At 42.1% G+C, this 20,995-nt stretch overlaps 1 protein-coding gene and 1 pseudogene across 7 annotated transcripts in view; one reads left to right on the top strand and one right to left on the bottom strand.

The window, feature by feature from the left end:
• Positions 1 to 20,995, top strand: part of PIP5K1B (phosphatidylinositol-4-phosphate 5-kinase type 1 beta) — a 168,410-nt gene that overhangs the window by 107,130 nt on the left and 40,285 nt on the right. For all 7 annotated transcript variants that reach the window (XM_066616506.1, XM_066616503.1, XM_066616504.1 and 4 more), the window contains 2 exons: positions 2,724 to 2,854; positions 17,936 to 18,053. In XM_066616506.1, the coding sequence (XP_066472603.1) occupies positions 2,724 to 2,854; positions 17,936 to 18,053 (249 nt within the window). The remainder of the gene's footprint in view (positions 1 to 2,723; positions 2,855 to 17,935; positions 18,054 to 20,995) is intronic.
• Positions 12,508 to 12,627, bottom strand: LOC136643131 (5S ribosomal RNA; annotated as a pseudogene).

Raw genomic sequence — 20,995 nt, 5'->3', positions numbered from 1 at the left:
GGAAGGATTCAGGATTATTTCATCTCCAACTTTTTTCAGTTAGCATCCATTTTTTGTGACCATGCTGTGGGCCCCTGTTCAGTTAAAGAAAAGGATCAGTCTGTCTGAAACAAAGTCCAATCAAAGTTACATAATTTAATGCTTGTGCAGGACATTAATCTTTTATAAAGACCTTTACAGAAGAAGAAATGGGAAATTTGAAAGCAATCCATTCAGTTCCTTTACCAATTAAAATTTCACTTCAGGAATGCAGTAAATTGCCTATTAGGAACTGTTATGCAACTTGCAGGCTCAGATATTAATTAGTTTAATAACACAATCATTATCCATTAGTACATTGTTTCTTCTTTGCGAAATAAACTGCAACTACAGAACAGGCTTTTGTTGGAATGAAAGGTATTTTGTCTCCTGGTGCGGAGTGTCTTTCTTCTTTAGATTATTAAAAGAGATCACAGAGAACAAGCCATGGGTGACAAGAGGCACAATAAATTTGAAGCGCAAACCTAGGCGTGTCTACTCAATAGTAAGTCCCATTGTGTTCAATGGGACTTACACCCAGGAAAGTGTTACAGGCTTGCAGCCTTAGTCCCTTATAAATGTTCTTGAATTGGTGGCAGTTGCAAAGAAGCCATAATAGATTGTAACCTGTAAATCCTTTCATTAAAAAAAAAAAATCTGTAGAATTAGAAAAAAGAGAGAGACCCTACATCTTAGTCATTATATTTTGGCTTATTACCTTGTATTTCTCATGTTTTGAAGTAATTTCTCTGTCATTTCTCAGGAAAGGACCTATTCATCTGCAGTTTTATTAGCTAAATTGTTCTTCTACAAACTGGTAGATCTTGGTTCCAAGAGTAGTAAGCCCAGCCAGGTACCCATAGTCTTAGCCACATATTTTGCTCTGTGGCTGATGAAGACTATGTAAGCTTTAAAATCTTGTAATGTTTTAAAGAACCAGTTTGTCCAATAAAAATACCATCTCAGCTCTCTGTGCCCTCTTAGATAACATAGAAAATTGTGGCTATAATCCTGTGGACATGTACTTGGGAATGAGTCCCACTTATCTAGCTTAGATGTCTTTAACAGGAGATTGGACAGATTAATGGAGGAAAAGTCAATCAGAGTTACAAGTCATGATGATTTGTGCAACTTCACCATGATACAACCTCCTGGTTATAGGCTATCTTGGAATGCCTGATGCAAGGGAGTGGCAACAGGAAACAGATATTTTGTTGACTGATCTGGTGGGCTGCTGGACTAGATGGACCCCTGGCCTGATCCAGCAGAGCTCTTCTTATGCTCATTGGGGCTTATGTCTGAGTATACATGTGCATAAGATTGTAGTGTAAAGGAAATATGGAGGGTGGGGTAGACATGAAAGCATTCCGAAACAGATTTGTAGGAGTTTTCATTGTTTTTCAAGTCCGCTTTCGTTAAAATATATTTCTTAAAAGCTATTATAGTCCTAAGCCAACTGCACTGTGTTTGAAAAGTGATCCACAATAAGTCACTGCTCACTGGGCAAACAGGCACCTTTTTAAAGTGGTATCCTCTTATATTTTTCTGGGGAGAGCAATTGTCCATAACAGCATGGTGTTTTTTTTCCTGTGGTGGTTGTTGGTGTTTCTTCCACATTTTTTAGACAGGGGGCAGGGAACCATTTATTATTCTGCTTCGTGAACTACTCTTGTTGAAAAGTGATATATAAATATTCATAATAATAATAAGCTGCAAAAGGTTATCTATTTTAAAGTGTGCTCCTAGTATTGATTCTCCTTCATGTACAGAAACCCACAAACTGACTGTGTCTCTCCTATTTTTTTCCTGCTGCTATTCATTCAGCTCATTAACCATGTTGTTTCCTGAGACCTCAGCACAGTCTCATTGTAGCAGCACTGGACTTGGCTAGTATCTGCTTTCCTACACACACAGTTGCAGATACACTCTTTATTGCAAACTTACCCTGCCAAAGAACTTCACCAATTGGCATCCAGAGTTGGGTACTGACTGTCCCTCTTACTCGATGTCTTACAAGAAGTCTATTCCTCTTGCCTGCAGAGCCTTAGCTAAATTAGGCTCCAAGCATTCTGTTGGGAGTAGAGGCCCCAACAAATAGAGGCATTTCTAGCAGAAAGGGGCTCTTGATATCTTTGGCTATGAAATAACTTAAACATTCCTTTTATATGTTGGGGTGTATGAGCTAAGGGCAGAAGCCCAGCCATTGTACTTTCCACTCCTGCTAGAACAATATGGTTAATGGATGCTGTTAAAGTCGTAACTGTAAGATGACTTCTTATGGATAGAGTCAGACTCAGGAATGTGGTGAATGTGATCTGCTGCCTGGAAAGTTCAGTATCATTATGTACATGTACAGCCTGATTTTCTTCTTATTTGAAGTTTTTTAAAACTACCCCCCTGAAGTCTGAAACTATTTTCTGCATAGTTTTGCAAGATTCTAGCTTTCAAATAATGCTTCATTCATAGAGCTTGTTTCTGTGCTTGTAAGTACTCTAACAGTATATAATAACCTTAAAACAGTTCTGAGGGATTGCGGTTTCAGTGTCTTTGCATCTTTCCATCTAGAAAGCAGGCTAGTTCACCTGCACGTAGAGATCACTACACAGAAGTTGAAACATAAAGAGACAATTAAGTCTCATAAATCCTATGTCATGATATAAATATAAAGCTGACACTTTAAAATGTTTTTGTGTTTTGCTTTGCAGACTGCATCCTCGGCTATTAAAGGCACCATACAACTGGGAATAGGGTACACGGTGGGTAATCTCACGTCTAAGCCAGACAGAGATGTACTTATGCAAGACTTCTATGTAGTAGAGAGTGTATTTCTTCCAAGGTAAGGACAGTGCTATGCTAATTTTTCCATGCCTTTTACTTATTGATTAAATTTTTCTTGCACCTTTCCTTTAAACTCAGAGTGCAAATATGTCTGCCTATGAGAGCTTGGTTGAGAGCTAATGATATTGGAGTTGTTACTAAGTTTTGTGGGTGAGCAGTAAACAAGGTCTCCCTGTTAAAAATTCAGCCCTAAATCCAGCTGGCTCTTGGTTATATATTGGTTAATTTTAAAGTAAAGATTAATTTGAAATTAAATGTATCATTTGAATGAAATTATGCTTTTGCTGATGAGTGTAATAACATTGATAAAAATGTATTTCACTCCATGGATAATAGGTGAATGCTTGCTTTTTGTTATCTGTACCTTTTTGGTTTGCACTCTGGAGTTATTCTGTCCAAAACTAGTTTTCTGATTTAGAATTTGATGGCATATACAGGAGACTTCATCACTGCCAGGATCACAAGCAGGAAAACCTCTTGAAATGCAAATATTTTGGCCATGGTCATTCCAGGGTGTGTCCTGACTAAGAACGTGTATGGCAGGTCTGTTCTGGAAACTTCCACTGAGAAAACATACCTGTGCGTGCACACATGCATTAGAAGAAGAGAGAGACTAGGGAAGAAATACAGGAGGCACCCTTCACCTTTGTTTTCTGGGCTTCATTCCAATGAGCTCAGGCATTCCTGACTTTCGCCTGGAATGTCAAGCCTCAAACCCTGAATGTTATTTAAGAAGAAACATTTCTGAAACCTAGGTAAAGGCGACTTTCCTTATGTAACATCTAAAGCAGCCATTTTCAACCTTTTTCAGCTCACGGCACACTGTAAAGGCACTAAAATTGTCAAGGCACACTCCCAGTTTTTTTTACTTACATTAAATTACTACATTACAACTTTTTAATTAATATAATTAATACAATTAAATCATTACATGACAAAGGGCACAATCCTAACCAGGTCTACTCAGAAGTAAGTCCTATTTTGTTCAATGGGGCTTACTCTCAGGAAAGTGTGGTTAGGATTGCAGCCAAAGACTAGGGGGGACATTGGAGGGGAATGTGCCTATGGTTCTTACTTCTGAGTAGACATGCCTAGGATTGGGCTTTTGGTTGCCCTCTTTTTCTCAAATACACGAGCAGGCAATTGGCACTTCTCTCTCCCCCCTCCCCCACGCCACGCCCTCCCACAGGCACATTCCCCCCTCCTCTCATAATTGCAGTTAGCACATCTCCTACTGTCCCTCCCCTCATTCATCCCCACCTTCCCAAGGTCCATAAGCACTTGCCTCACATTCTCTCCCCCCCACTACCAATTGCCTGCTCCTGCTCCGAAAAAGTGTTACCAAAAGCCCAATCCCAAGCGTGTCTACTCAGAAGTAAGTCCCCTTATAGTCAATGGGACTTACTCTCAGGAAAGTGGGGCTAGGAGAGGAGCCTGAGAGCCCAGCCCAGGCATGTCTCCTCAGAAGTAAGCCCCATTATAGTCAGTGGGGCTTACTCCCAGGAAAGTGTGGATAGGATTGTGGCCCAGCACCCTTCCTCTGAAAGGCAAAGGCAAGGCAGGGAGGGTCACTTTGGGGAGCTGCAGGCAACTGTGCCAAGGAGAAGGGGCTTTCGTGGACCCTGAGCCAAGCCAGCCCATTCTTAGGCTGGCGGCCTCAGCAGACTCCCTGGCTTCCTACCTGCTTTTCTGCCCCTGGCCCCCTCCTTCTCACTCACTCTGCCCAGACATCCTCCTCCAGGCTCCTTTGGCTGCCCAATCAGCACGTGGGGCAGGCAACAAGGGACTTCATACCCAATCCTAGATGTGTCTACTCAGAAGTAAGCCCCATAATAGTCAACAGGACTTACTCCCAAGTAAATGAGGATCAGGTTACCACATGAGGGACTTGGCTGCTGCCTGCCTGCTCCACGGCACATCTGAGGCTGAAAACCGCTGATCTAAAGTATATAGGGATAAATGGAAACTTTCTCCAAATTTATTTCTTCTGTGCCACATAAGCTTCTGAAATCTTATTTTGTTTGTAATCTTTGAAGCATGTACTTAGCAAACTTTCACCCTTTTTGAAGAAAAATTCCACTTGTAATTTTTTATTTGACCTTTAATCTCAACTATATAAGCCATGACAGGCTGTGAATAAAGAGAAATGAAAGTAAAACTCTTCTGTGCTGTAATTGCTGTAATTTGGCCCAGTGAGCATCCAAGGAGAGGAAGCTTATGGGGCCAAGGAAGGCATCTCATGTGAGGTATCTAGATATGCAGGGCATTCAAAGTACAGTTCCTCATTGCTTCATTCCTTTTGGTAGCAGTGATTGATCATTATCTGGGAAGATGAGGGAAAGGAGAATCCCACTTCTTGAAGCCTAAAAATTTGGGGCCTCAGCATGTCTGAGATTTCTGATTTGGGTAAATTGAGCATGTACAATCCACGTTACCACATAAGGAAAAGAGGATAGCTTTGTGAATATGCTATGGATAGTAATAGATGAAAGGGAGAACATGAAATCATACAAAATTGGATATGTATTTGGAAAAATAAATAAGCTGATGTTCAGTGATGCATGTTCTGTTACTTGTTTTATTTTCTTAAGTTTGCATTATTACAAGTACTGCATGGGTTAGCCGTTTGTTCTGTCAATATTAAAATCTATTTTGAGGAAGAAGATTGATATTTGATATGCTGTAAATATAGATATGATTCATAAAGGCAATTTACTCCCCTTCCCTTTGAGTTGAGAACAGCTCCTTCATTGTTAACCTTCTGGTGAGTCCTGAAGCCTTTTTTATTTTGGAAAGTTTTTGATGCCCGGTAGATGACTGCTTTTTACTAATTACTTTTACTAATTAATGTTTTTAACTGTTGGTTCATATAGCTGCTGCTGTTTTGCTTTAATTTTTTATTTTATAGTTTTATTGTATTTTATAGTTATGTGTATCTTTTATGTATTTTAATTGTTTCTAGCCATCTTGGGTGCCCACCTGGTAGAAAGGTGCGTTACAAACCAAACCTTGAATGAATGAATGAATGAATGAATGAATGAATGGAGGGCCCAATCCTATCCAATTTTCCAGTATTGGGGCACCATGCCAATGGGGTATGCGCTGCATCCTGTGGTGGGGAGGCAGTTACAGAGGCCTTCTCAAGGTAAGGAAATATTTGTACCCTTACGTCGGGGTTGATTTGCAGCTGCATCAGTATTGGACATTGGGATAGGATTGGGCCCTAAGTGGGGTAGGTGGAGTGACTGGAGAGTCTGACTGTTGCAAACTTACTGTGTTTAACAGTACAGGCATGCCCCCATATCTGAAATCGTTACCTGTGCATTGGGGGGCATGGACCCTATCTACAGATAACTGAATCTGCGGATACAGGGGGTCCCCCTATAGTCATTAGTCGTCAGTGCAATAAAACAGTTCCAGAGGTCTGTAGGACATCAGAATGTACATAGGTTGAAACAGCTGGCTCTTACTCGCTCAGCACTTTTGCACCTGCATGAAAGCAGCACAAAGGACATACTGCACAAAAGTGCTAGTGCAGCCAGTATTTCTCGGAGGAACTAGTGTATAGCCATTTGCATTCCCAGAGTGGGGGCAAAGTGCTGTGTTTTATGTGGTGCCTCAGTGCACCCTATAAGCTGCCCCTCTCCCATGCCATTGGAGCCATTCCTGGTGGCGAGAGCAACATAGAGGAGATGCTTCTGTGTTGCTCTCACCTCTAGGAATGGCTCTGAAGGTGAAAGGCAGCTGACAGGATGTGTTGAGGCGCCCTGTAAAACATAGTGCTCCGCCCCAATTGCCAGTGTGTTTAGCAAAAAATATTCTGGAAACTAGCCAGGAGCAGCCACGGTTGAGCTGGGGACATGAGAAGGACAGTGTTTCCCTGGTTTTAAAACTTTTCTGCTCTCTATAGCATGTTCTCCTAAATAAAGTTGTAGTGCTGTTAGAATTGATTTTGCTTACCTGAAATTCAGTAAGAGAATCTTGTTTGCATTCCAGTGCAGTGACAATGGTCGTGCAATGTGATAGACCTGTGTAGCAAGATAGTCAACTGATAGTCATGAGAACGAAGTAATTGTGCATGAACAAAGCCTGCACACAGTTCTCTACCTGCCCTGCTTTATCTTAGTTTTGTGCGGTTATGTTTAGTAATTGTACCAAAGGAAGTTATTTCAGGATATTCATATTTTGAACTGCATTTTTAAAAAATAGGTATGCATTGCTTTTCTATTTAAAACAGTGGTTCTCAAACATTTTAGCACTGGGACCCACTTTTTAGAATGACCATCTGTCAGGACCCACCAGAAGTGATGTCATTAACCTGTAGTGATGTCATGGCCAGGAGTGACATCATCAAGCGGGAAAATTTTTAACATTCCTATATGATAAAATCAATCAATTAAGTAGTAAATTAAGTTTGCCATAAGTATAAGTTTAAAAATGTATTTAACCTAAAGAAGAGCCCTCCTAACCCTCCCAAGCAGTTGCTGATCTGTTTTTAAAAAATTTCCCAAACATCTCAAAGGCTGCAATCCTAACTACACTTACCTGGGAGTAAGCCCCACTGTCAATTGTTGTTCAAAGCATAGACTAGTAGCCTGACAAAAGTACAAATCTGCAACGTTTCCGCAAATGTAGTCACATACCACGGTAGCAACAAGTCTAATATATTAAAAATAAAATATTGAAATGGAGATCCACCTGAAGTTGGCTTACAACCCACTTCGTGGTTCCCAGCCCACAGTTTGAGAAACAGTGGTTTAAAGACATTCAAAGTGATGAACAAAAGTCAACAAATTAACAATTAAAGTAGCAGAATAATGAATAAAATTTTCTGGAAGCATTTGAAAACAGAAGCAGAGGATAATTTAAACAATACCATTAACATCCAGAACTGTAGCTATAAGATAACAAAATAACTCTTAGGAGTCTGTAAAAGGACACCAAACATTTAGGAAAATGTTTTCAAGAATGCTAATATAGCAGAGTCAGCTGCGCTCTGAGTATTGGTATCTTTTAGCAATTCCTCCATGGATCTCTTTTTACAGAATTTTTTCCCCCTGCTGCTAACAGATAACGTTTTTGGTTCAGGCAGTTACTATAAGACACATTTAAAATGTTGACTGATTAATACAGGAGATACATCTTAATAAAATCTCTTTAATGGTTAACCAATATGCAAGTTATATATTCCTAATAAACTGCCTAGAAAGAAAGTTGTTGCTTATTTGATTCAGAGGCTACTTGCTATTTAATTTGTTGAGGACCCTGCAACTTAGATTAAAAAGAAATTATCCAGTGATCATTCCATGTAACTGGTACTGTAAGTTTGTTTATGCACCTTGTTTCATGACAGTCAGTTGCCATGGCACAAAAATGTGACCCAGTGCTTGCTTTGCATTTGGGTTGTGCCATGAAGTTCCACTGGGATATCATGCAAATGATCTCTCCTCTTTCTTGCAACCTCCCCTAGACCAATTCAGGGGTTTGCTTTTCTCTCCTGATTACACAGGAGAAACTTCAGCAACAGAATAGCTGTTATTGTTGAACTTTTGAGATAAAGTTTGAGATAAAGTCATTCTGTTTTTGTTAACTATTTAAAACTACTCAAGCAGATGATGATAATGGATCATTTCAAAAAGTAATTCCCATACATTTTTACTGCATAGCATCAAATATAACAGCCCCATGTAAAAGTTAGAGTGAACCTTTAACACGATTGTTAACAGGATTATTAATCCAGTGGATTTATTGTTGAAAGGTGCATATTGCTCTTTCTGCTTCTTCAGGCTAAAATTATTTTGGCCTACAATAATTCCAGTTGTGTCTGAACGAAGATGTAACAACACCTGGGTCTCTTCAGCAATACCCCTGAAGCACAAACGTATAACACATTTTTTTAAAAATACATTTCTCTTACTGGTATTTTTACAGGTAGGTGGTTCATAGTCATTTTATCTTGAAGTCTGTATACTGCTATTTTTTAAACAAAACAATCAAAGAATAGTTGAAGCTGTGTCTGCACGCACTCCTGAATCTCACCAGATTGCTTTTGAATGTGTGGTTTAAAGATTGCAGCCTTTTCTTACTTGAATGCCATTTTGTTTCTATGGTCTCACCGCTATAATCCTAAAAGGCTAAACAAGCTGTACAATTCACCCTCATATACTTTTTGAGGCCGGAACAGTAATTCAAGTAGGTTGATGTGTGAGGTTTCATACATGGTTTTGATTCCTCTCTGGGTCTCTGAACTCATGATTTGAAGTACAGATATCTGATTTGCCGTAGATTAGAAAGGATTTCAGAACTGGAGGAAGAAGTTACATTTTCCTACAGCCATAAAATCTTAATAAACTTTAATTTGTATGTGGTGCTTGTGTCGTGTTTAAAAATTTTTAAAAAAACCCTAAGTGTTGCATTTGCACACCGTTCAGTGCTGATTTTAGGAACCCTCACAGATGATCACCCTGTAAGTTGAACCAGGTATTAACCTGTGCCACCACAGGTATTGTAGCCAGGTATTCTGGAAAGCTTGGCTTTGGCAGTTTTCTAGCTTCTTACAAGCCCAACAGTGGAATCCTATACATGTCTTCTCAAAAGCCCTATAGAATTCAGTGGAACTTATTCCCAGTTAAATGTATCTAGGATTGCAGCCTCAGGGTATTTCATGTCATTTGGTGTTCAACCAGGTAGTCTTACATGCATGGACTTGTACATTAGCATGGACTTGTACATTGTTCTTTCTTTAAAGTGTGATCTAGTGAGCTGACTAGGACCATGAACCTGATGTCAGGTATTAAACAAGATTTTTTTTTAATAGAATAATTTTGTAAGAGAAGTATGATGCTGGCATTAGCACTGTACAGTCAATGAATTCTTTTGCTGGAATTAAGAGACAGGAGACAGGGCATCTTGTGATAGGACACAAAGGAGTGGCCATTGCTCTGTGCTAGAGCAATAATTTGTATGCAGAACGTCCCAAATTCAATCCCTTGTGTCTCCAGGTAGAATAGAGATAAACTCCTGTCCAGAACAATGGCAAGCCTTATTGCTCCTAGGCAAGGTGAAGCTAAGCTAGATGCCCTTGAAGCTGACTCAGAATCCTGGGTGGCTCCAGGTTTCTTTGGGCCCTGGGGCACAGAACAACATTGGGTTTTCTTTGGCCCCTACCTTCCTGAACCACTCCCTCCTTTGACTGTTCCCTTTATCTAACCTCATCCTTTCCTTGTGTGTCTGAGTAAATACACTTAGGAGTACATTTACAACTTTTAAAAGATAGATATAATATAAAGGCTATGGGCAACACATAAGTCACAAAATAAAAAGAATTGTTATGCAGATACTTGTGTATGCATGGGTTGCAGCATCTCTTTCGCAAATCATCCCCCCATCTCCTTCAAACAGCCCATCACAATTCCCAGATTCCAAGTACATGAACAGCAAAAAAGAAAAAAGTTTTAAAGTTCAGAGCATAACATGTAAAGCATCATCCTCCATCCAGGAGCAAAGTCTACTGAAATTGAAGCTTCATGGGACTGCACCTGCATGGTGGTTCAAGCGGCAATGGGGAAGTTTTATTTTCTAAATATCCTTTTTGAAAACAACTGATTTTAAGAGCTCATGAAATGATGTGGACATGCGATGGGTACTGTGTCGCTCATCACCAATGTGCCACAGGTACTAGCCAGCAGATATATGTGACTATTGCATAAATGTAGTGTGCAAAGCACTTGCAGTGTCACAAAACTGGGGTGAATGCAGGGAATCGTATGTTCCTTGCAACGAGTTTTCCAGTTTGAGTACACTAAGTTCTCTATGTACACTCTGGTTCCATTCTGGAGATCACTAAAGAAGTTAAGAATAAATGTGGCTCTAAACAGCTGGCTGTTGCCACTCCAGCACTATCATGCGTGTGCGAAAGCACCACAGGGATGTACTGTTCCTGCTCAAAAGCACTGACGCAGCTGCCTATAACTTGGTGAACCAGTTTAGTGGAAAAAGGCAGTTTCCACTATAGCATCAATAAAGATGTCTGGATACTTATCTGCAGTATCAAAGTAGCAAGTGCACTCATAATATAGAATAAAATGATAATTTGGAAAAGCCCTTAAACTCCACCTGGGGCCTTATAAATCCCTCCAACACAGTTTGCCTTGTTCACTGCCAGCCACCTGAGCCCAGAGCAGTTGTCTGATTGTCCTGGTCCCAGCCCCTTCCCTTCAAGACTATTCCTTAGCTCACTTTGCCAGTCACTGCTCTCCTTTATTTGCTTTTCGTTGTTTATTTGTGGTGGCCAACCTGGATATTGGTGTGTAAGTATCAGCAGAGGATCCCCAGAGGCTCAAGTTCCCTTTGCTAGTCCCCAATTTGCCCATCCTTAGCTATCCACATGCTTGATACAAGGCAGCTTCCTGTGTTCCATCTCATCCTTGTTCAGTTTGCGTCCCCCCTTCTTCATTTATGCAGTTCATGTTTTCTTTAGCAGATCAGTAAAGGCCAAAGCAGAACCAAAGAAATGCCCAATAAAATTAAAGTTTTAGCTGAAATAGTGTTCTCTTTTAAGGACAGAGTAACACTGAAATTGGAACACAGTGTTTTCTCCATCAGCAAATAACATTTAACTATTCTCCCCTTCCTTTCATTCAGCAGTATGTGCCTCTTTCTCCCTGCCCTGCATCTTATCACAGAACACAAGGACTTTGGAAGGTCTTCCTTTATCACAGTGCCGCTGTTCAGTTCAGCTGGCACTGTATGCGAGCCAGTTATAGCCTCTCTTCACTCCTTATACTGCATGTTCTGGCAAAGCAAACCTCAAACTTGAGTCAGGCCTAGTGCTCCTGCATTGCAGTAATTTGCTCTGCTTTCTGAAGACTGGCTTTGTCAGGCAGCAGAACAAATCAATATAATTGTTTAGGAGCCATATGCAAGATTTTAATCTGTAAGATTAGATTATGTGCTGTTTATAACAGAACATGCTATTGTATTTTCAAGTTCTTGCTTTCAGGTTGCTCTGTGAGTAAGTGACAGAGAGAGAGGGTGCGCTTAAATAGCTCTGTATAAAAAGATAGTACACTCCTTTCTCTTCCACTCCACCTCCCAAATAATTTGTCTGACAACACTGGTTGCTTACACTCACAGTCTAATAAAGGCTGACTATCATGTCCGATATCCAAGATAATACAGGGCCACAAAAAATAATCCCCATTGGCTGATTAAAATGCTAGGAGAGCGGTTCTCAAAGTTCTACTCGGATGGAAGTGGGTTGCAATTGGAAATAACAACTTTGTGAGCCTCCCGCACTGTACCAATGGCTGGCGCTACCCCCCAGGTATGTCTGAAAGTCTGTTCTTCACGGCAACACTGCTATAAATGCAGTGCCATCACTTCAGTTCTTTCATGACCACTCCCCTTAAGGGGGAGTGACCATCTTCCAGTTCTCTTGGTGTTTCATTTATCTACAGCAGGTTAACTCCTCTAACTTGCTGACTAGGAGCCATGTGAGGAGTGGTGCATCCCCCCAAATTCCCATGTGAAGGGCTGTATTTCCTGGATATTGGAAGTACAGCTCCTGTTAAATAGAGTGTAACAAGAGACCCATTGGATGGCCAAGATAGAGGTGGTTGGCAACCTTCAGTCTTGAAAGATTATGGTATAAGCCTACAGCACCTGGTATTCCCAAGCGGTCTCCCATCCAAGTACTAACCAGGCCTGACCCTGCTTAGCTTCCGAGATCAGACGAGATCAGGCATGTGCAGGGTAACGGTTGCTGCATGGCCAAGATAACTGAACAGTAAAGTTTATTATAATATTTACTTTACGCATTTTGCTTTATAAGTATTGCTATAAAAACATTATCTTTATATCAGATGCATAATTATTATTTTTGCCTCTTTGCCGACGATGCAGCTGTCACTACCCACTCTGCCAAAGATCTCCAGCAGCTCATGGATCGTTTTAGCAAGGCCTGCCAAGATTTTGGACTGACAATCAGCCTGAAGAAAACACAGGTCATGGTTCAGGATGTGGACTCACCTCCCTGCATTACAATCTCTGAGCATGAACTGGAGGTTGTCCATGACTTTGTGTACCTTGGCTCAACGATCTCCGACACTCTTTCTCTCGATACCGAGCTAAACAAGCACATCGGTAAAGCAGCTACCACGTTTTCCAGACTCACAAAGAGAGTCTGGTCCAACAAGAAACTGACGGAACAAACCAAGATCCAGGTCTACAGAGCTTGCGTCCTGAGTACACTTCTGTACTGCAGCGAGTCGTGGACTCTTCGCTCACAACAGGAGAGGAAACTGAGCGCTTTCCACATGCGCTGCCTCCGACGCATCCTCGATATCACCTGGCAGGACAAAGTTCCAAACAACACAGTCCTGGAACGTGCTGGAATCCCTAGCATGTATTCACTGCTGAAACAGAGACGCCTGCATTGGCTTGGTCATGTCGTGAGAATGGATGATGGCCGGATCCCAAAGGATCTCCTCTATGGAGAACTCGTGCAAGGAAAGCGCCCTACAGGTAGACCACAGCTGCGATACAAGGACATCTGCAAGAGGGATCTGAAGGCCTTAGGAGTGGACCTCAACAAGTGGGAAACCCTGGCCTCTGAGCGGCCCGCTTGGAGGCAGGCTGTGCAGCATGGCCTTTCCCAGTTTGAAGAGACACTTGGCCAACAGTCTGAGGCTAAGAGGCAAAGAAGGAAGGCCCATAGCCAGGGAGACAGACCAGGGACAGACTGCACTTGCTCCCGGTGTGGAAGGGATTGTCATTCCCGGATTGGCCTTTTCAGCCACACTAGACGCTGTGCCAGAACCACCTTTCAGAGCGCGATACCATAGTCTTTCGAGACTGAAGGTTGCCAATACTAAATTATTATTTATAAAGCATGTAAAAATGTTAAGTGTGGTACATAGATTAAAAAAAAAAAACTTACACAGGCTTTGTCCTCGGGGATGTACTCTTAATGCACAGCTTGCACAAAGAACAGAGATGGAGAAGGGAGAGGGAAAACAAGTCAATTCAAGCATCAGAATTTTCAAATAGAATAGCAGCCAGGTGAATTGTCCACTAAAGAGGTAAAAGATGCACGGCATCTATGAAAATATCCAAATTTTGTTCCCAGAGTTTCAAATTCTGCACTCCAGTATACACAACTGAGAAAAAGCCTGCTTGTTCACCTGGAACATTTAGCCATTTTTTGTAACAGCTGGAAAAACAATTTGATTTCTCTTCTACTGATGGTTGTTGGCAACCTTCAGTCTCGAGAGACTATGGTATCACGCTCTGAAAGGTGGTTTTGGAACATCGTCTAGTGTGGCTGAAAAGGCCAATTCGGGAGTGACAATCCCTTCCACAACAGGAGCAAGTGCAGTCTGTCCCTGGTCTGTCTCCCTGGCTATGGGCCTTCCTTCTTTGCCTCTTTGCCTCAGACTGTTGGCCAAGTGTCTCTTCAAACTGGGAAAGGCCATGCTGCACAGCCTGCCTCCAAGCGGACCGCTCAGAGGCCAGGGTTTCCCACTTGTTGAGGTCCACTCCTAAGGCCTTCAGATCCCTCTTGCAGATGTCCTTGTATCGCAGCTGTGGTCTACCTGTAGGGCGCTTTCCTTGCACGAGTTCTCCATAGAGGAGATCCTTTGGGATCCGGCAAGCATCCATTCTCACGACATGACCAAGCCAACGCAGGCGTCTCTGTTTCAGCAGTGCATACATGCTAGGGATTCCAGCACGTTCCAGGACTGTGTTGTTAGGAACTTTGTCCTGCCAGGTGATGCCGAGAATGCGTCGGAGGCAGCGCATGTGGAAAGCGTTCTGTTTCCTCTCCTGTTGTGAGCGAAGAGTCCATGACTCGCTGCAGTACAGAAGTGTACTCAGGACGCAAGCTCTGTAGACCTGGATCTTGGTATGTTCCGTCAGCTTCTTGTTGGACCAGACTCTCTTTGTGAGTCTGGAAAACGTGGTAGCTGCTTTACAGATGCGTTTGTTTAGTTCGGTATCGAGAGAAAGAGTGTCAGAGATCGTTGAGCCAAGGTACACAAAGTCATGGACAACCTCCAGTTCGTGTGCAGAGATTGTAATGCAGGGAAGTGAGTCCACATCCTGAACCATGACCTGTGTTTTCTTCAGGCTGATCATCAGTCCAAAATCTTGGCAGGCCTTGCTAAAACGATCCATGAGCTGCTGGAGATCTTTGGCAGAGTGGGTAGTGACAGCTGCATCGTCGGCAAAGAGGAAGTCATGCAGACATTTCAGCTGGATTTTGGACTTTGCTCTCAGTCTGGAGAGGTTGAAGAGCTTTCCGTCTGATCTGGTCCGGAGATAGATGCCTTCTGTAGCGGTTCCAAAGGCCTGCTTCAGCAGGACAGTGAAGAAAATCCCAAACAAGGTTGGCGCAAGAACACAGCCCTGCTTCACGCCGCTTCGGATGTCAAAGGGGTCTGATGTGGAGCCATCAAAGACAGCAGTGCCCTTCATGTCCTTGTGGAAGGATCGGATGATACTGAGGAGCCTGGGTGGACATCCAATCTTGGGGAGAATCTTGAAGAGGCCATCCCTGCTGACCAGGTCGAAGGCCTTCGTGAGACCTATGAAGGCTATAAAGAGTGGCTGTCGCTGTTCCCTGCATTTTTCCTGCAGTTGTCTAAGGGAGAATACCATATCAGTGGTGGACCTGTTGGCTCGGAATCCACACTGTGATTCTGGATAAATGCTCTCTGCAAGTACCTGGAGCCTCTTTAGTGCAACTCGGGCAAACAACTTTCCTACAACGCTAAGGAGAGAGATGCCACGTTAGTTATTGCAGTCACCTCTGTCGCCTTTGTTCTTGTACAGCGTGATGATGTTTGCATCCCTCATGTCTTGAGGTACTCCACCTTCTATCCAGCAGAGACAGAGGATTTCATGCAGCTCAGTGACGATGATCTCTTTGCAGCACTTTAGGACTTCAGCAGGGATGCTGTCTTTTCCAGGTGCCTGGCCAAAGGCAAGGGAGTCCAGGGCCACGTGAAGTTCTTCTAGGGTTGGTTCACTGTCAAGCTCCTCCAGCACAGGCAGGCACTCAATGTTGTTCAGCGCTTCTTCGGTGACTACATTTTCTCTGGAATATAGCTCAGAGTAGTGCTGCACCCAGCGTTCCATCTGCTGCGTCCGATCCTGGATGACCTCGCCTGTGGCAGACTTCAGAGGGGCAATTTTCTTCTGTGTTGGACCTAGGGCCTGCTTGATACCATCATACATCCCCTTGATGTTGCCCGTGTCAGCTGCTATCTGTATCTCGGAACAGAGCTGGAGCCAGTAGTCATTAGCACATCTCCTGGCAGTCTGCTGGACTTTGCTTCGAGCAGCTCGGAGGACCTGCAGGTTGCGCTCACTGGGACAGGCCTTGTATGCTGCTTGAGCTCTCCTCTTTTCCTCAATGACTGGTGTCAACTCCTCAGAGTGGGCTTCAAACCAATCTGCCGTCTTTTTGGTCTTCTTGCCAAATATGGACAAGGCGTTGTTGTAAACGGCATTCTTGAAATGTTTCCATCTGTTGGATGCGTTTGCATCGACCGGGCCTGGAAGAGATTCCTCAAGCACTCGTGCAAATTCCTGCACTTTTCTCTGATCCCGGGTCTTGCTGGTATCAATGCAAGGTCTTCCTTCCTTTTTCGTGTGGTACAGTCGCTTTGTTTGCAGTTTCACTCTGCTGCACACCAGGGAATGGTCGGTGTCGCAAGCAGCACCCTGATAGCTGCGCGTGATCTTGATGCTGGGAAGGCTGGAGCGTCTGGTGAGAATCAGGTCGAGCTGGTGCCAGTGCTTTGATCTTGGGTGTGTCCAGGATACTCTATGTTGGGGCTTCATGTTGAAGAATGTGTTGCTGACACAGAGACCATGAAGACAGCAAAACTCTAGCAGGCGTTGGCCATTTTCGTTCATCTTCCCAGTGTCGAACTGACCTAAGCAAGTGGGCCACAAACTGTTATCAGCACCAACTCTAGCATTGAAATCGCCGAGGATGAATAATGGCTCTTTTACGGGGATCTTCTTGATAGTGGTGGCCAGTTCATCATAGAATTTGTCTTTGGCTTCTGCTGGAGACGACAGATAGCTTCTATTGATTCTTCTATTGATAGCTGTGTTTAAATAACTGCATCAACGATGCTTCCCAAAATATATTTTCTAGCGGTGCATCTGTGGGAAAGCCACATGGCTATCCTATTCTGGGTGGGCAAAAGATGACTCATTTTATGGGCCAGGTCACTGAACTTGACCACTCAAGTCCTTCATAGGCTTACTTCTCTGCCTTCCCTTTGCAATATCATTACAGCAGTGTCGCATGTAAAATGGATGACGCTTCAGATAAGTTATGTCGGCACACTTCCATTGAAATCTATAGGGAAGAGCGAATAAAGTACTGGAAAGTGTTGAATCAGCAAATAAAGGAAAAAATGTGTACTTGTTGATCTCTCAAAACATTTAAAGGATGGGGCTTAAATCAATCCATTGAAACAGCCAGAAAAAGAGAATATGGGGGGGGGGGATGACCCACAATGGAAACATGGTTAGCTTGGGGCATGGCTGCTTTCCTTTAACTATCTCTGCAAAAGGAACAGTATTTTCAAACTTGGGAATCTTTTGTGGACTTACGATGCCTTTGAACAATTTATTCTGAACAGCCCCCTAGCTATCTGTCTTGTTGCCCTTCCAGTGGCACACCAGCACTTTTCAGTGCAACAGTGTAAAGACACAACTTTTTACTCTTTTTATATAGAAACACCCTTGGTTTATCTTCTGTCTAATGTGGTAGTAACTAATTTTCAAATAAAAACTGTGTGTTTGTCATGAGCTTGCCCTACATTGCAGTGGCAAAGATTGTTGGGATGCTGATGATGTCTGAAACAGTGACATGGCTGATAAGAATAGTCTTTCATAGAGGAAGTGATGTTAGACTAGTATTATCTGATAACCTATTGAATCATTTTCGTATATTGATAGTACAGTCAGTTTGGTTCCAACTCCAGATTTTGGTTTATAATTAATATTACAAAAAAATAAAAATAAACATGAACTTTAAATGTCTCTTTGACTTCAGTGAAGGGAGCAATCTGACCCCTGCTCACCATTATCCAGACTTCAGATTCAAGACATATGCACCTCTAGCCTTCCGCTACTTCAGAGAACTTTTTGGTATCAAGCCAGATGACTACTTGGTAAGAGTCTACTTTTTTCAGAAAAAAAGGGGGGAATCAGTGCTTCTGAACCAACTGTTGTGGGGAGGGTGAATTACTTTGCTCTAAATGAGCAAGTTTGTGGCTAATGTGCCAGTGCTTGCACCTGATGACCAGCTGAGGAGGAACATTAAGTATTTTCCATGCTTTGCTTGGTGCATGCAGGCTTGCATGCACACCAGACCCAAATTATCTGTTCTACTGGGGTGCTTAAGAAGGCTCCACAGTGAGCATAGAAATGGAGAGGTCTACAAGACAAAATTTCTTGAATTCTGGGTCAGGGCAGAGAGTGATCCATATTTTGACATAAATCTTTGAAAACTTGTGTGTAATTTAGTTCTTGGCCATGCATTTAATTATTTCAGCTTTTAATTGGCTGCATTGAAAGCTAATGTGTTAACTGATAGTTCAGCAACTAAAGTATAGCTGCAGCTCCAACTCATTAGTTCTACTAGAATATTGCAGTTGAGGTTAAATACTCCTGTGGATTTTGCTGATTGAATTGTAGTTGAGAGACTTCCATCTGTTAATTGACTTGTAATTGTCTAACAAGCATAAAAATAATTTGCTTCCATATGTTTCAACCTTGACCTGGAAAAGCACACAGCCCATTAAATATCACAACTTTATTTTTAAAAGCTTTCATAAGCTTAATGTGTGCAGACATTCTTGTGGCAAAAGTGACGGCAAAAGACATGTAGCAGTGTTCCTACATGTGAATCAGCTATAGCCAACACACCGAAAAGCTGCTATGCAGTCAAGGTCTACATGCAGCAGTGAGGTACTGCAAGGAGAACTGCATGCATTGCCCCATTCAAATTCCTTTGTAGCAACCTGTTCTGAATAGCTCTAAGCACAACAATAGATATGAAGCATTGTACTGTTCTTGTGGTCCTCAGCAATGGGGCAATTATCTTTAGCTTTTTATCTTAAATATGACATCATTGTTGAAGGCACGGTGAAGTGTCCAAATCAAGTGCAAATAGTCTGTGGCCCTGATTGAATAATGAGCAATAATGTGATAAGAGAGCACCTTTAACTCTTTTCAGTCTGTTGAGCTATGAAACAATTGAATTTTGACATCAGTGCTCAGCCAACAGCATTTTAATTTTCAAATCAGACGTTTGGTTGGATGTTACTGTCATTAATATTTCTTTACAGGCAAACTACAAATTCAGCTCTTTTCTATCCTGGAGGCTATGAAGTCAATCACTTTAGACCAGGGGTGCCCAAACCCTGGCCCTGGGGCCACTTGCGCCCCTCGAGGACTCCCAATCCAGCCCCCAGTCTCCAATGAGCCTCTGGCCCCCCCAAAGACTTGCTGGAGCCTGCACTGGCCTGATGCAACTGCACTCAGCGTGACAGCCAACTGTTCGACCTCTTGCATGAGCTGTGGGACGAGGGCTGCCTCCACTACTTGCTGTTTCACATCTGTAATGCAGCAGTGGCAGCAAAGGAAAGGCCTTTTAGAGGCCTTGAGCTATTGCAGGACCTTCATTCATGCATATAAGTTCCATCTCAAATATAGTCATTTATGTAAATTTATGCAAATTTGAAACATAAATTAATTTTTACCCGCCCCGACAGTGTTAGAGAGGTGATGTGGCCCTCCTGCCAAAAAGTTTGAACACCCCTGCTTTAGACCAAGCTTTTCACAGCAGGCGAGCTAGAGACATTGGGATTGTTCTCTGTTATACAATGAAAGGTCAAGAGACAAAATAGGGTGTCTTCAGTTTTTAATTGGCAGCGCAGCAGTGTTGAAACTTTGCTTCTACCCGCCAATCTCCTGCCAAAAAGGTATAGCAAGGCAGAACAGTAGGGATAAGGAAGCAAGAAATGCATACATTCGGATGACTAGTGCGAATGAATAATGACTGAAAATGATATAGCTCATGGATTACAAACAATTTTTTATGATCTAGGCAAGAATTTAATGTAGCTTTTGGGATCAAGTTTTATTTTACTATTGGCAAACATTCTTCATAAAGACAGGACTAAAAGACTCAGGCTGTTGTATTTACCATATCTCAAATGATGCATTATTGAATTGAAATCTATAAAGTTTTGATAACGTTTACTGGCAAAGGGAGAATTAGGGACTTGACCTACAACCACATTGCCTCCTGAATCAGCAGAAGGCACTATGCTGATACCACTAGAATCCCACAATCCTAGATATCTGAGCCCATGTGGCTCTGGTTCTCCTATCAACTTTGCTCAAACTACAAGAAATAATCTCAAGGGCATGTTGCATAAAGATGACAACTGCATATTTAGTTGGCTTCTATATATCTCGATTTAAAAAAAAAATGTTCCTTTTGTTTGTTGTTTCATAGCACTCCACTGTTTTTAAAGAGTATACATGTGGAGTATGTGCAATTTTCTGGCAGAGAGATATCAGTGTAGGAAATTTGTTATGTGTAAAGTGGCACTCTGTCATGAATTATCTCTAGGAGAAAAAGAATCTAGGTCAGAGAAACAATATTAGTTGTAACATGACTGGGCTACTTTCAAACTACGTAAATCAGTATTTCTCAAACTGTGGTTGGGACCCACTATGTGGGCTTCGAGCCTATTTCAGGTGGGTCCCTATTCATTTTAATGTGTATTTTAAATATATTTGTATGTGGCTGCATTTGGGGAAGCGATATAGATCTGTACTTTTAAAAGGCTACTATGCATATGCTTCTAACAATAGAGTCAATGGGGCTTATTCGCAGGTAAGTGTGGCTTGGATTGCAGCCTTTGGGACATTTGGGGAATTTTTTAAAAAAATAGATCAGTAACTGCTTGGGAGAATTAGAAGGATTCTTCTTTATTTTAAATAATTTTTTAAATTATACTTATTGTAAACTTTTAATTTACTTACTTAATTTAATTTTATCGTATGGGGGTGTGTGTGTTAAAAATTTTCCTGCTTGGTG

This window comes from Tiliqua scincoides, chromosome 2 (genome assembly GCF_035046505.1).
Source record: "Tiliqua scincoides isolate rTilSci1 chromosome 2, rTilSci1.hap2, whole genome shotgun sequence".
Lineage (NCBI taxonomy): Eukaryota > Metazoa > Chordata > Lepidosauria > Squamata > Scincidae > Tiliqua > Tiliqua scincoides.
The sequence above is the reverse complement of the archived record's forward strand: the minus strand, read 5'-3'. Positions and strand labels throughout refer to the sequence as shown.